The sequence below is a fragment of the Ptychodera flava genome, chromosome 20 (genome assembly GCF_041260155.1).
Source record: "Ptychodera flava strain L36383 chromosome 20, AS_Pfla_20210202, whole genome shotgun sequence".
Lineage (NCBI taxonomy): Eukaryota > Metazoa > Hemichordata > Enteropneusta > Ptychoderidae > Ptychodera > Ptychodera flava.
The window spans coordinates 16514895-16530233 of record NC_091947.1 but is presented as its reverse complement, the minus strand read 5'-3'; the positions used below and the strand labels follow the sequence as shown (position 1 = coordinate 16530233).

The 15339-nt window shown below is 36.3% G+C and overlaps 1 protein-coding gene across 1 annotated transcript in view; it reads right to left on the bottom strand.

Annotated features, from left to right (window-relative positions):
* Positions 1-1431: 1431 nt before the first annotated feature.
* The window catches only part of LOC139120169 (transient receptor potential cation channel subfamily M member 5-like), a 54662-nt gene continuing 40754 nt past the window's right edge, over positions 1432-15339 (bottom strand). Inside the window, exons 13-22 of the mRNA XM_070684330.1 lie at positions 15171-15246; positions 14588-14652; positions 14005-14136; positions 13218-13478; positions 11842-12025; positions 5455-5563; positions 3461-3630; positions 2739-2982; positions 2563-2650; positions 1432-1929 (exon numbers count right to left, since the gene is read on the bottom strand). Coding sequence (XP_070540431.1) covers positions 15240-15246 — 7 coding nt within the window. The 3' untranslated portion in view covers positions 1432-1929; positions 2563-2650; positions 2739-2982; ... (5 more) ...; positions 14588-14652; positions 15171-15239. The remainder of the gene's footprint in view (positions 1930-2562; positions 2651-2738; positions 2983-3460; positions 3631-5454; positions 5564-11841; positions 12026-13217; positions 13479-14004; positions 14137-14587; positions 14653-15170; positions 15247-15339) is intronic.

Sequence of the window (15339 nt, the reverse complement as noted above, 5' to 3'; positions counted from 1 at the left end):
CAGCGTATAACACGATAGAACATTTGTGTAATACAAGTTTGGGGGCCCCTGTTGACTTTCGCGTTGTGAATTTTCGAAAATTTTGACGGCTTTCTTGGGTTCGTTAATGATATAATGTACATAAAAGACTCCATCCTGACCATTAACGTTTATTTATGGGCGCGGGCGAGATGACAGCCAAAATTAAAGGGCTCGACGAGCCTCGCCCATTAAGTTTTGGTTTTTCTCTCATCCTTGCCCATAAATAAACGTTAATGGATAGAGCGTCGCCCATTATTTCTCTAATAGCAGTGTAATCACCCAAGAAAAACATATAAACATTAACACACTGATAATGACATTGATAATACAACTGAGTGCCTACCACTAAAATTACCTCAGGTAATCAACACGATTTGAACTAATTTGGGATGATTGGATTTTCATATTTTTAAATTTCTCAAAAGTGTTAGGTGCCAGATAGTTGACTGTTGCATACAAATAACTCATAAAAACAGGTGTGTAATGTAAAAAGTAAAGCAGATGAGATTACATTGAATCGGCATTACTTCACCAACCAATTATCCCAAATTAGTTCCAATCGTGTTAATCGTAAAAGCCCTAAGGGCCAAGAAATGTTAGATAAGTTGAACAATCATTTTAACCATGATATTTAGTTTGCGATTTTTAAGTAAGCTGAGATTTTTATTATGTAGTCACAATATCTATTTTTACCTAAACTGCGATATTATCTTGTTGGCAATTCATAAGGATTCATGTACATAAACCCTTAATGCTGCCCGCTACTCTTATTTTGTTCCTTAAGTGATATTTTGAAATTATTACTGAAACGTTAAACTATATGGTGAAAATTGGAAGATACTGTCGATATTGAGACGTCGATCTACAAATAGCCTCTTTATATTGTAACATAAACGAGGAATAAAATGAGGTTTATGAACACTAAAATTACGTTTGTTTTCTTCGGAGTCCCCTAATCATTTGTGCAACTAATGTCATAACTGGATATTGACATTAATTTCAAAGGAGCTGGCATAGTTGTCACGTTAAAAGGCTGTAAATGTAATATACTATTAATCATTCCTTTCGGATATAATAATCACAAGAAACTAAATGCAAATGTAATTCTAAGCTATACACAAGCAGTTGCACTGGTCGCTACACACTTTAGATGCAACTGGGTTAAAATTGACAGATTTCTTGTTTACTTGAATCTACAAAACTCTGATTTTTGAGGAATTTTGAAAGACAGAATTCTCTCTAACCTTAAATACTTTTCCCATAACATGACATAACATATGATAACATCACATTTCCTATTTAGGCACAAATTTCAAAGGGTATTAATGGAAATCTTCAAGATTAAAGACATTCGTTAATGTGCGAAAAATTGACATGATTGATTATTCCTAATCGATATTTTTTTCGTTTGGTAATGTTAGGCTACGATCAACATATTTCGTTGATCTTTTGTATCGTATTAAACAAGGTGAGCACAGGAAAATGCAGAACATTAAATAACATTACCAAGACTAGATTATATGTACTGTTCAATATTGATTAAGAAAACTCCTGATGTTTGTGTAAAACTGTCATCATTTTAAAATTTCAATTTTTGGGAAAAATATGTCCCTCCTTGTTTTTGTCATCGAAAGCTTGCAATTTGAGTTTTAAATCTCTCTAAGCAATAAAAAGGAACACAGAGATAACATATCAAACATGTCAAAAATAGAACTTGGAGAATACCTAAAACAGTTACTAAATACATCAGCATGATTTACAAACAAGTATATGCAGTAGGATTTCCTATTCTTCATATTCCAACTTCCAATAGTAATTTTGCCTTTTCCCCCTTTTCAACGATGATAGATATCCTTCATTCACTTCTCTCATGCTTGGGTGAACATATGGAAGTAACCATCTATTTACCTAAAGAGGCAACATAAAGTCATTTCACCTTATTAAATACACATTTGGTTATCTATTTAATGTTGTAGTGCATGTTGATATTGAATGCATACTTAACAATATGTGTGTCGATATCGGATTTTGGAATTTTTCTCTGTTTGACGTCATCTTACACGAGCTGGACACTAAGAAGATAACTTCACAGCTGTTGCGATAGAACAAATAACCAACAAAGACCCGGTCAACTTAACATTTTGGATGAAGAAACTGCGCACTTCGTTCGCGGATGGACTAAACACAAAAACGCCTTAGCCGTGTAATTGACACGATCGAGTTCTGTCATTCCCTGTTCAGTCTCATTTTACTATTCCCGTTGGTTGTACTTTGCCCGCGGATTCTGTTCATCAGTTGGACCTGACGATGCCTTGTGACAAGGTGAAAGCTTGTCACTGTAAGAACCATAAGTTGTGTTTTGTTGAGACCAGCCAAACTCTAACATTCGCCAACGACTGTACGATATCATAATATTTCGCTAATCATAAAGAATCTTTAATTACTCCGGAGAATATATCTCATCAAAACAATTGCACTCCAATCACTTAACATAAGAAATGGCTATATATTTAATTGTTTGAAAGAAAAGGCCTTACTCACTTTAGAAACTTTCCTGTTGGGATCCCATTCGTCAATTCTTTCAACCAGTGATTCCAATTTTGAAACTTGTCTTTCCAGATCTGTTAGTCTAAAACGTAATGGTTTTGCTTAGATAAATAAATAGATTGATTATATTAAAATAATACAATAAATATGGAAAAATGAATTATATTCACCTATCGTATAGCTTGCTTTCAGTGCCAATCGTTGTTTTCTTAGCTTTGTTGATATATTTGGTTCCGTGCTTTATTTTTTTGGACCAGTGGTCGACATCCTCTTTGATTTCTTCCCCTAAATCTTCAAGCCTGTCAAATTTGTCTTTGTAAGAAAATTCCTGGCGTTTCTGTTCTTGCATAATGTAGTCATTCAGACATTCCCGCATGAACTTTTTGTCTTGGTCGTTATTGGGGGTTTCCATATCTATGTTGACGTATATACAAGTTCACAGTTACTAACATACACGGTATAGCGCATTTGTAATATTCTGTAGCCCTGGACTACAAATGTTTAAAACAATTTCAGTTGATGACGTAAGCCAGGGGAAGGTCAATACAAGAACGCGACGATGTATTGTTGATGGCACTCAATTTTGAAGTTATTAAAGCAAGTTTTATGTTTGCATATTTAAAATAAAATTACGATGTAAACGTTAGCATTTATAAAAAGTCTTTTTACTAATGTCACCATATGTGGGTATATGTATACAATTTGACAGTCTTGGAATACGACAAAAACAAGTCACGAAGAAACCTTCACATGTCCATTCTATTCGATTTCTACAAAAAGGTAAGACCCTGTGAACATGTAATTACGACCTATCTGTAACTGTCTGCATAACTGCTTCATGGTATCACATATCAAATTACATCTGTACCACAGAACAATCTATGATACTTACCACTCTTTCCACAGCACTTACTATACAAGTAGTTGGCAAGGTAATTAAAGTATACCAACAAGGATAGAGGCTCTGGGAGGGCTGGTCGTCTAGAAAATTGGTTATGTAAAACATAATGTTCAAATATCCAAATTTCCTTTGATTGTTCATCTACTTTGTCGATGTCACGGCTACAAATGGGAACATAAGAGGGAGATACATTACATTTTGTAACAATGTTTTAAACTCCGGTATCATCAATAAGAGTTTTTGAATACAACATTCTAATAATAATGTGAATACAATTTTGAGGAGTGGAAAAAGGAGAAAGATGGTACGCTCATACTTTTCCTGTGCGAGTTTGTGGTGAAAGCAAATAGTTACTTATCTACTAAAGAAAACATTGAAGTCGTACAGAATGTTGGCGCTTTAACTATTAAAATTGGGAATAAAATAACCAACGGTTATTTGATCTTGACTGCCATATTGGATTTTCAAAAAATCCAATATTATATATAAAAACAATCTTCTCAAGAGGGAAATGATCATTTGAATTGAAATTTTACAATATTATTACAAGTGTGAGTACTTTCAATATAGTGAACATGTGTGTATTGCACTTTGGCGGCCATATGCTATCTGAAAAAACCTATGATTACCATGGAATTATGTTCAAAAAGCTTCTTCGCCCGAAGCAAATGGACCATTTGAAATGAAATTCTGCTCATGTCAACATTATTATGCATACTTTCTAATTCGCTAAATGCATTTCGCGTGGTTAGGCGGCCATATCGATTATGCGAAAAACCTACAATAATCATGATATGATATTCAGGGCGGTTTTGACTGTGGCATCTTCGTTAGGCGACTGAATTCGAAGCCGATCGAAATGTCTAAATTCCCCAGAATTAAAAGAAACTTTTTGCTCGAATTTTGCACATTTGCAAAAGACGTGCCAATTAGTCATATTGCCATCTGAGAAAAATCCAATGATAACCATGATATTTAAAAATCTTTTTCATCATCACCTTAAATGATATGGTTAAGACCTTTAACACCTGTCATCTTTCTTGTGTGTTGTTCACAAGTGATTTTCTGCCGTGTGCAATCTACACTTTAATGTCTATTTTATGCATCCAATAACATAAATATGGTGTCCTTGTGAAGTAAGCATTTTACTGTCTCTTGAAGTGCTTTTTGGAGAATTATGAGCAGTTAGTGAATGTTTTTAGACACTTGAAAACATTGTCATTGTCTTTTAGTCATGTATGTTAGCTCTCTAGACTATGAGTTGAACTATAGATTATTGTCAAAATTAACGATGTAATTTAAGTGTTAAACTGACATATCCGCAATTTCTGAATCTGGTGTGTTCTGTGTTCGCATACTGAAAAGCGGGCCACATTATTTCTGTCTTTTTTAGATTACATTGCATGAATGAATGACCAGTGACTTATTTTCACATATCTCCGACGCTACAAGAGCCAGCGATTTGATTTTCTTCAATATTGACCAGTACATTTGGCCTTCATATTCATGAAGATACCTCGTATTCCTCCCAGCTTGTCATGAATGTTAATGTGAACTTCCTCTATTGAAAATCATCGTTTTGAGAAATATTAGTCAATAACAACACCGGGTTTTGTCTATCAATAGTTTCCTGTGTGCCTGTGTGCTGTACGAGATACGAGAAGAGAAATTACCTATTTATATCTATATGATAACTCTTATGTCCAATTGCCTTATTTTTTGTTCATTGTAAAATTATTTCGGAAACAAGTGTGACCCGTTTCAGTGGCGCTGTTGTTCCTAGAGATATGGTGATGCACAGTGCTATAAGAGTACTTTATATTTCTGTGCAGTGCAGGTCGTCTGGGCTACATTGATATAATAAGAAATCAATATGTCGCGCATGTATTGCTTCCTACATCTGAATGAAAGTTCATTTTGGACAAATGAAAGACGATTGATCCTGAAAAGCAGAAAGGTAATTACTATATTTACTATTTACTTACTTAAATAAGGCAATCAAAAGGTTCAGCATCAGTAGGTGCCCCATGAACAAGTATGCAGCAAGAAAGCATATATAAATCGTCGATATTAGTGTTTGTGGTTGGCTTTCACCTGCGGAAGATAACAGAAAAACACATTTTACTTCCTCGACGCTTTCTATCATACGAGTTCCCTATGCATTTGGTGAAAAATGTTATTAAATATCAGTCATATTTTAGACCAGCAGATGATTCAATATGATTACATTTGAAAACGTTTGCATATTCATGCACTTCCCCATGTCACTCTCACACATTATCTGTGATTGTCTCCTAATATAAGACAAAGTGCAAAGTCCTTAGCTTCAGCAAGAGATTTTTTCCCTTTCTAGTATGGAAATAAACTCTAAAAAGCAGATATCCAAAGCAAATACTGCAAAGTTATCCAATGTTGCTCAATCTTAATACGATGGGACTCGAATATATAAACTCAGAATCTTATTCAGGTGTAAGAATCACTAAGAATACTTCATGCCTATGTTTCAGTCTGTCTTGGGCACGAGGAGACAGGGAAACCCACCTTACTCTGTCATATAAATACAAAGAATTTCCTTTATGAAGTACCTTGCCCGCATGGCACTTTCATGATGGATTTTGTAGCAACCCAACTAGTAGACCAGGGAGGCCTGTCATGCGAGACACCGTACTAAGTTGTCGGGGAGATATGACTGCGTTATGGTGTACCCAGTGTGTTTAAGAAAGTCTCAGGAAAGTTCGAGGATGAGGCACCTGATTCGCTGATCACCTCATTTTACAGGATTGAAAGCAAGGTGTTTATGATGAAACCTCTAGTAGGTGACAAGAACATAAAAGAAAATAAGAGCGTATCAAAACATATGGTACGTAGCTAAGCATATATGAGAGATCGACCATAGAATGACTGAATTAGTTCGTCAGAAGATGTGACGGGGATCCCCAGCTTGTGAGATAACAAGGAACGTGGTGAAATTGAATGAACATTCGTTGATATAGTCGGTAAGCATGGGAATAGTTGATGCCCTTCATCTACGAGAAAGATCTTGGGTGATTCCACCCGCGGTATAAAGGAAATGCAGCTATGATGAATTCAGGTAGCCCAACTACTTAACAGTTTCAATGCTGCAAAGCAGACCCAGGCTCTTTGTCCCTCAACGTACCATAGCGTATGTATAGAAATCGGGTGAGGTACTAGGTGTTGGGGAGTAAAATGACGATGAGAATACTCCTTGGATGAGATTCGAGTAAACCTGACGTCGAAACAGAAGCGAGTGATTCGGTTCAATGTAAAAAAACTACAAGTTGGTTTATTACAATTCGAAGCTACGAATAACAATATCTAGTAACACCAGAGTAGTAAAGCTCGTCCAGCCATGCCATGAAGCATCAGTCACCTCTAAAAATGGCAAGTTCCTATCTTACATCCTGATACAGAACGTTGGAGAAAACCTCAAGAAAAATATTGTTTCAGCGTTAAAGTTACATGAGCGGTAGCATAGCGAACTCCGGATAAAATAATATGTCTGTGAGTTTCTATCTCAGGGCCCTTATCTCAGTAATGAATAAATTTTGAATTACATTTTAACTTCTCCCAACTAAGTACCTTATTCAAACGTTGGCGAGGCACAGCTTTGTCTTTCTTACAGCATCTCTCCTGATGTTGCACTGCTGCTATCCCGAATATCCCACATTATTTTAAGGTATACTGTTTCGACGTTTATCTTCTTTACCAGGTGATATGCATGTTTACCCATTTTTAAACTACAGTATTTATACAGACGAACGGGGCATTTAGAGGTGGATTGACAATATCAAATCTTGGTTACGGTAGTAACAGAAGAAAATGCCAAATACTTTCCAAAGATGCTGTTCCAATACTGAAAGAGCAAAGGGCCCTATCGGTTGTCTCTCCAAGACCTTGCATGACAATTGGCAAAGGTATTAACATGCAACGAGCTTTGATTGACAAACATGGGGCCCGGGGGCACCGACGTCCTTTGTACCTCCTTACTGTTTATTATTTGCCATAAATGTGAAATTTGGCAAAAAGTCAAATTGTTTGGACATGAATGAAAGTTATTTGAACTGGTTGGTTACTGCTCCAGCATAAGTTCAAGTGTGGATTCTAAGTATCAACAACCCTGATATGAAAGTGAATTAAGAATTAGAGATGGACTCAATAGGATTAACAATATCTAAAACAGGAAACGGTGAACTTATATAATACAGAAGGGGAGAAAATTTAGCCAATGGCTAATCTAAACCAAATTACTTAAACTGGACTGTTGGCATTGATTACACATGTATTTATTGTCCATCATATAGAAAATAATTTGGGCCATTGACTAAAAAACATTTGCTTGTTACACTCACCACACTTGTACTTAGTATTTGGAGTGTACACCTATCTACAATACAATGATAAAAAGTTTGGACTCTGTAGGTCAACAGTGCATCTTTAATGTGTGAGACTAAATAAGCTTACCCCTCAAGTATGTATAGGCCAAAGACAATATTTAGTTTTGAATTATGTAGTGCAGGGAAGGACATACAATATGGTGAAAAGCAAATTAAATATAAAAACTGAATATACAATTATATGGAAATGTTGTTTTACAGTCATGAGTATCTGGTGTGTGAGAGAGACAAATATTAAAATTGGACAGTATCATCCTGACCACAGTTTGTCTGACTGGTTGTTTCCTTCTGATTTTCTGACACGGTGATAGGTACAAAATATTATGCTATTCACGATAGTTATACAACATAGCTTGCATTTTGTTCACAGTAGAACTGAGTTTTACATGTAAGATAACTTTCTCGTAAACTGTAAATTCTGGCTTCTGGCAGCTCAAACGTCGCAATACTACATTTTTTGATATGATATGGAGTGACTTCCACACATATGCAATATGCAGTGACAGTCGATATGTTCATAGTATAGAGTCTACTACATTCAAGCATAGTGATGTTGACAACTACATGCATGCCAGTGCACGATTTCAAAGTAGCAAGGATGAAATTCTAATGGTCTTTTAGTGGAAATATAGGTATTAAACGACAGTGAAACAAACAACATTAGTTATCGTGACCTTGCTAAAGTGCAATCTCGGATCATGTATGATCTGATGATCATGCCAAATTTATACCATGTCGGATTATGCCGTGATTCTGAAGTGCGCGTACTTCCTTAGTAAATCGGTCAACATCCCTGCGTACGATGCTGTGTGTTCCGCTACAGCTAATCGCCCCGCTCACCCTACGTACGGGTCTTTGCAGGGCTGTGGTGAGCGGAACACACAGCACTGTAAATGTAATAGCGATCGGAGTCAACAATGATGTCAAAATCAATGCACAACTGTCGAAATTACCCAAAATAAGCAACAGAAAACTAAAAGTTATCGCTATGTCGAAAGGACAGTACATCAACATAAAACGACGCTAGTTTGTTATGACATGGAGGTAGAAGGACAGAGCGTTCCCTCACTCTCACCCAGCTATTAGTACGGGCCGCCGGTGGGATTGCCTCGCTGAAGCAATGGTACTGGGGAGTACCGAGTACGGAGGCCATCATTCTTCAGTCTATCGAAGGAGCGTTTCGTGCCAAAAAATACATGACAGCAACAAAAGTACCATCACTGTGAACTCCATATTTACAAAACATCATCAAATACACGCTAAAAACCCAAAAAAAGTCAAGATTCGCACCAGACGCGAGAACAAGATGGCGTAAGTCCTTGCAAACAATGCTAACTTGTTAGTATTGTTATATGCGCATGCGCATATTAAGGGGTGACCCATTTGATTTCGGGGGGGTATGCAGGAAGTGGGTATGGGAACTTTTTTTGGTCTGAGAGACAGCATTTTTTTATTTCTACTGTCAGACCTGCATCAATTTTTTTTTCAAATGGAGTAGCAGTGAATTTTCAAATTTAAGCCACTGTTTCACATATCACAGGATGGTTTTATGTATTCATTTTACATTCCACAAAATGAAAACAAAAGTCTAGTATATATACAACTTTCAATTGTAGAACACTTTTTTGGCAAATCAACTGTGATCATTACTATACCTGCTTTTCTTTAAAATAGTCAATTCCTTTTAAGTTCTCAGGGGGGGATGTTATCTTTTGTGGTCAGAGAAACAAGGCTCACACATTGTATTTCTTTATATTTGTTGTTCCTCAATTTTTCATTGTCAACTTGTAATCTTTCTAACATATTTATATTGAGAGAATAATGTATTGGTTTTAACACTAGTTTATTGACTCCTGTCTTGTGTTTTAAATTTTCACAATTTACAGAAGTCAAATAGTCCCATCTAGATATTGCCTATACCATTGAGATATTGCAACAGAAATGCTGAAATATGATTTCCTTGGTCAGAAAAGGGAAGGGAAACATCGAGTGCACTGAGGTGTAAAGTAGTGAATGCTTATATCGTAAGCGCTGGGAAAAAAATACATAAGAATTGCTTGTGGTAAAAACATTTGCGCTGCCTATGGCAGCATGCCAGCAAAGAATACATGAGGATGAAGTTTCCAAAATTTTGCTCATTTCAACTGCATTGTGACAATTCCTTTTTTTTCTGTCTGTTATGAGAATTTTTTTTTCTCAAGCCATTACAGGCTTAATTTTTTTCTTTTATTTCACCTGGTGACATTTTTTTTTCTCAAAATCCTCCATACCCCCCCGGAATCATGTGGTTCTTCCCTAAGTGAGCCCCTGACCTATACGGGCCAGTGGATTGCTTCCTCAGTAGAACTGATATGCCTGCCGGTACCGGTGTTTATCGCCTACGGAGGCCATCATTCTTCAGTCGATCAAAGGCGCCTTTCGTACCAAAAAATACACGACAGCCGCAAAAGTGCATCACTGTCAACTTCATAACTATAGAACATGTTGAAACACACAGTGAAACGTTCACGACGTAAAAGATGTACCCACACCGAGACACAAGATGGCGTCCGATTCGATTCTTCAACTCAGAGTTGTGCGCATGCGCAGACGGTAGCTTTAACGAAAGCGAGGCAAAATCAAGTAAATATAAAATAAAAATGGATAAAAATATTGTTTAAAAATAATACAAGGCATGTATCACCAAATTTTGAACATTTCTGACGGCATTGCAACTATACGAACACCCATGCCAAATATCACAATAATCAAATCAGTGGTTTTGAGGAAAAATTGAAAATAGTGGTTTTCAGAAAAAAGCTAAAAAAGTGACTTAAAATGATTCAATCAAAAAAAGAAAAAAGACCGTTTGAGATACATGCCCAAGTGACCACCAGACCAAATTTCAGAAAAAGTTACTGAAGCGTTTTTGAGATACCTGCGTCCACAGCATACGGCCCACTGTATGCAACATCAGAGGCCGCGTCATCACATTAGTACCTTTGTGCCCACAGGGCACAAAGTACTAAAAAGTAAGAAACGTGTTTCATGATGAAAATACTGTATTTTAATGACACTCATGAAGAGTCAATGATTAAGATCTATGCATTTGTGCCATTATAATCATTATTATATGGCACGTATTATTCGTAATTGTGTTGTATTGTTATTGGCTAAGACTTAATTATGTAAATATTGAAAAAAGCCGTGATAACACATACTTTAAACACAATTTCTACACCCACAGTCTGGCCACCTACAGTCCATACACTGGTGGTGAAGTGACTTGTACGCTCGATGAGATGATCTCGAATAGTACAAACATACCTGAATTCAGTGGGCATCTTATATGCACATAAAAAATGTTGTTTACGTGTTTTTAAAAAGGCACGTTTACAACCCTAGAGCGGACAGCATCGCTACACCTAACTCCAGATTAATTCGAACACATTGAAGTACAATTAACTTAAAGTGTCATGCAGTACGTACGACTAACTACAATCATTGCTGTTTCCGTTCTTAGAAATTACTTTAAAGCAGCTGAATAAGACGGCGTTACAGTACAATAAAGTGTGAGTACGTTGCTTGTTCCATTCTTAGAAAATATTAGAGAGCAATTTTGGACATGACTTTCGGAAAATTGAGTCGTTTTTACAGTGGCGACTCGTTGCCTTTGACTATGTTCTATGCTGTAACAAATATAAAAATAAAACGGAAGTATTATGCAGCCAGATAAAAGACAATAACTGTTGCATCAATGTTGCCAAAACAGAATTGTTAAGAATAAAAAAAAGAAAAGAAAAGAAAAGAAAGAAAGAAACCGCGTTGCTGCATCACTTTTGCTGAATGTGCAAGGGCAAGAGACAATTTTCTTTTTGGCCTTACGTCGCTGACACCGTATAAGCTAAGGGCCCCTCGCAAGGCCATGATGTGTGAAGTTTTTAACTTATTTAAAAGACAAATTAAAGATGATCTCACCTCCGGGAAGTTCGTCGAGGAAAAGCTCCCCAAAGGTCTGAAAGTATGCCTGATAGAAGACATCCAGAACAGCATAAAACGTAACACTCTGTCCTGCGAATTGCCCAACTACAGCCTGCACGGCAACAGCATATGCACTCAGAAATATAACAAATATGGCTGAAAATTTCAATGTTCTCAACAACTGAAAAAAAGAGTAAAGACTGTATGGTTAGTACATATTCATTGTAACTGCAAAAGCGTACATATTCAATTGGTGTAGCGTAAAGTAAATCATTAATCTTTTCAGCACTGTAACATCATTTTATTAACATTGTTATCACTAAAGAGACATGGGGTAGAAATTTACTCCCATACCTTTGGGCATACAGTCCCTAGCCTTAATACCATGTATTCAAAAATTGCCTGAATACTGTGACTTCTTCCTTCGTAGATTTCACGATTTTTTTTGAAAACAAAAAACTTTTTGAAAGTAGACATGTTCAGCGTGCGTTGTGTGTAATCATTCCTCGAATTAGATGTGCCGAGGAAACGAGAAAAAGTAGTTCTGACCAAAGCAATGTTGGCAGCGCTTTTGATGCGATGGTTTTGCCACCCGTCGAATTAACAAGAAGCTTTCAAAAGAACGAAAAGAGTGAGAGGCATTTGATATATGAGCACAAGAAAATTGAAAATAATTTCAGGACGGATAATTATATCATAAGGCGGACGCAAATATACTTCCATTCATTCAAGACATAATGTGGACGAGTTCAATGTTTGTCGAAGACTAACCAATATATCGCCGAACTTTCAGGACAATTTTCTTATCAAATTAATGCCATTAACGATGAAGGCGCGTTTATGACGTTATTACAATTCACTTTTGTTTGCCATTGGGAAACTGCCAGGCGAGAGTTCATCGTAAAATCCACAATTTCGATAAATAATTCAAAAACATAAGACTAAAAGCATTTCAACTACCGTATTTTCCATAAGATGTAAAGCCTGTCGGATCAATATTTCAGATTCATGACAAGCACATTCTACGTTTTATACCTGTCGAAATCTGTAATCGCACGAACAAAATCGACAAGAAAAGTAAACACCAAATAACGGGGAGTCATATATAAATACCAGTAGTTCTCGGCGTGCGGCTGTCTGTCAAAGAACTGGAATATTTTCAATAGGAATATGATTTACAGGATTGGAATATTTCAATGGGAATATGAGTTAGAAAATGATCAACCATATTTCTGTACTGATATATACTAAGGTAGGGAAACATTCCGTCAGGGTTTAAAGTACTCCTTCACGGAAATCATCGCAGGTCTATTTCATGTTTTATTTTACGTTGATATGATATGTCACTGGATAAAAAAATCTTTGCGACTTACCATGAGTTTAACCATTGTAACCAAAGGGCCTAATGTTTTGCTTGCTGTATATAAGCGCAGAATTCTCAGAATGAAAAAGGAGATGTTGATACCATAAAAGATTCGTGCTACTTGTCTTGTGCAGGGAAACCAACGGCAAATAAAGGCAATACACAGTGATAGTATAGTTGCCAGTGATATCAGGTTGCCAATGGACGTTATCCATTCTTTGAAATGTTTCCAGCGGTTAAATTTACGCCCGTGTTTGTAGAGATGGAACATCTGAAGAATGTACAGATTTGCATGTCATATTAAATATATAAACATTGATATTTCAATGTGTCATTATGCAGCAGAATTCTAAGTGTGTCTTCGATGTAACAATACCATAGAGGGCAACATGGTCCATTGACATAGAATATAGGTACTAGAACGTTTGAACTTTTGAAGTGTCAATGAAACATAATCTCAGCAATAATTGTGGAATATTACGCCTCTTTTGTACCCCGTCGCCACTCAACGTGACTCGTTAATATTTTGGCTCATAATCAATTTTGTTATATATAATTTGTTTAACATAATACCTTGCAATGATCAGTGTTGGCACTATTAGTTATGAAAACGCACATATATGAGCGAGAAACTTCGAACATCGATGTAAGATCAAGAGTGACACCTTCTTAATCCTTGAATCGTTCATTTATCAAGAAAAAAATCCTTTGTAATAATTTCGAAAAATAGAGGCTTTGCTAACCTTAAATCAAAATGTTTATCATAACAATGTATTCCTTTCAAATCTATAACCTACCTCTCTTGTTGTTTCAATGAACATCGATAGGATCCAGACATGGAGAAAAATGTCCAATGGATGAAATGTGTCATCAAGTCGACCGAACACCATTAACCATGCATACAATACCAAAAACGCGACATACGTTGCCTAGAATTGAAATAAGTTTCTGGGTACTAAGTATCACACATAAGTTACATCCAATGGTTGCAGCGTCCTAAATGTTAACGTATCAATTACCATTTTCGTTTTGTTTTGTGACATTTCATGCTCACAATCTAAAACACCATTTAGGAATTAATTCAATTTAGCAGAAGTATCTCCTCATATCGACAATGTCTCTTTCAAGGTAGGAAGAAACTTCGCGGTTGTTTCAACACTTAAACGGGAATCAGTATTATAGTTTTAACAACGGATACTCTTAGTGTATGCGTTAAAGACTCAGAGTCCGAAAACATAACATCAAAAAGTATCGGCGAGAAAGACAGGTGGATAGTAGTAATGGAATGGCAGTTGTAAAGCACGAAAAATAGTATGATATATTATATGCACTCCTGATCATTAGTCTAAGAGTGCATTTGATAATAAAATTAACACTCACCACATGAGATCCGTATTTAGCAACTGGAGCCTTATAGAAATTTTTGCACTTCTTTGTGTGTGAGTCTTCAAAAATAGGATACAATAAGTATATTAAAGCAGTATATTGATGACATAGATACAGTCATCCGATAAGTCAAGAAGACAATATGTCCATAGTACAGTCGAAACACGCGCGAGCTCTTGGTAAGGGAAACCCCTTTGTAAGGTTCACACCATATGCCATATACTATTATGGAATTATGTCAATTAACCTTTTCAGCAAGGGATACACCATGGGGTTTGCACCATTGACTCCCATTTGCACTTACTATTGCTCGACCATGTATTTTTGTAAACTTGTCATGGCTTACTCATCGGTCCTCTACTTTATTGCTTAAGGTAACTTTCCACCTTTATCGAGGTATTATATGTTGAAAACACGAACATTTGCTTTTTCCCGAAAAGTATTTCAGTCCCTTGTATCGCGTTAGCATAAGTTCCATTTATGCTGCGACAGACACTCGGCCCTTATCACGCCAAGTATAGTATTCACTCATTTCAATTGCTTACCATTGCGAATCTGATTAGAGCCCAATACTTACTGTTAATTTGGTCGTCGCTGAATTTCAAGGACACAAAACCACCCAATAACCAATAAATTGGTGAAAGTGCTATGACCTGCTTTTGAGAGAAAACTAATTGCCATTTAACTTATGGAATTTATACAATACACGATAATTATCTAATTACGATAAATTAAAAAATAATGTA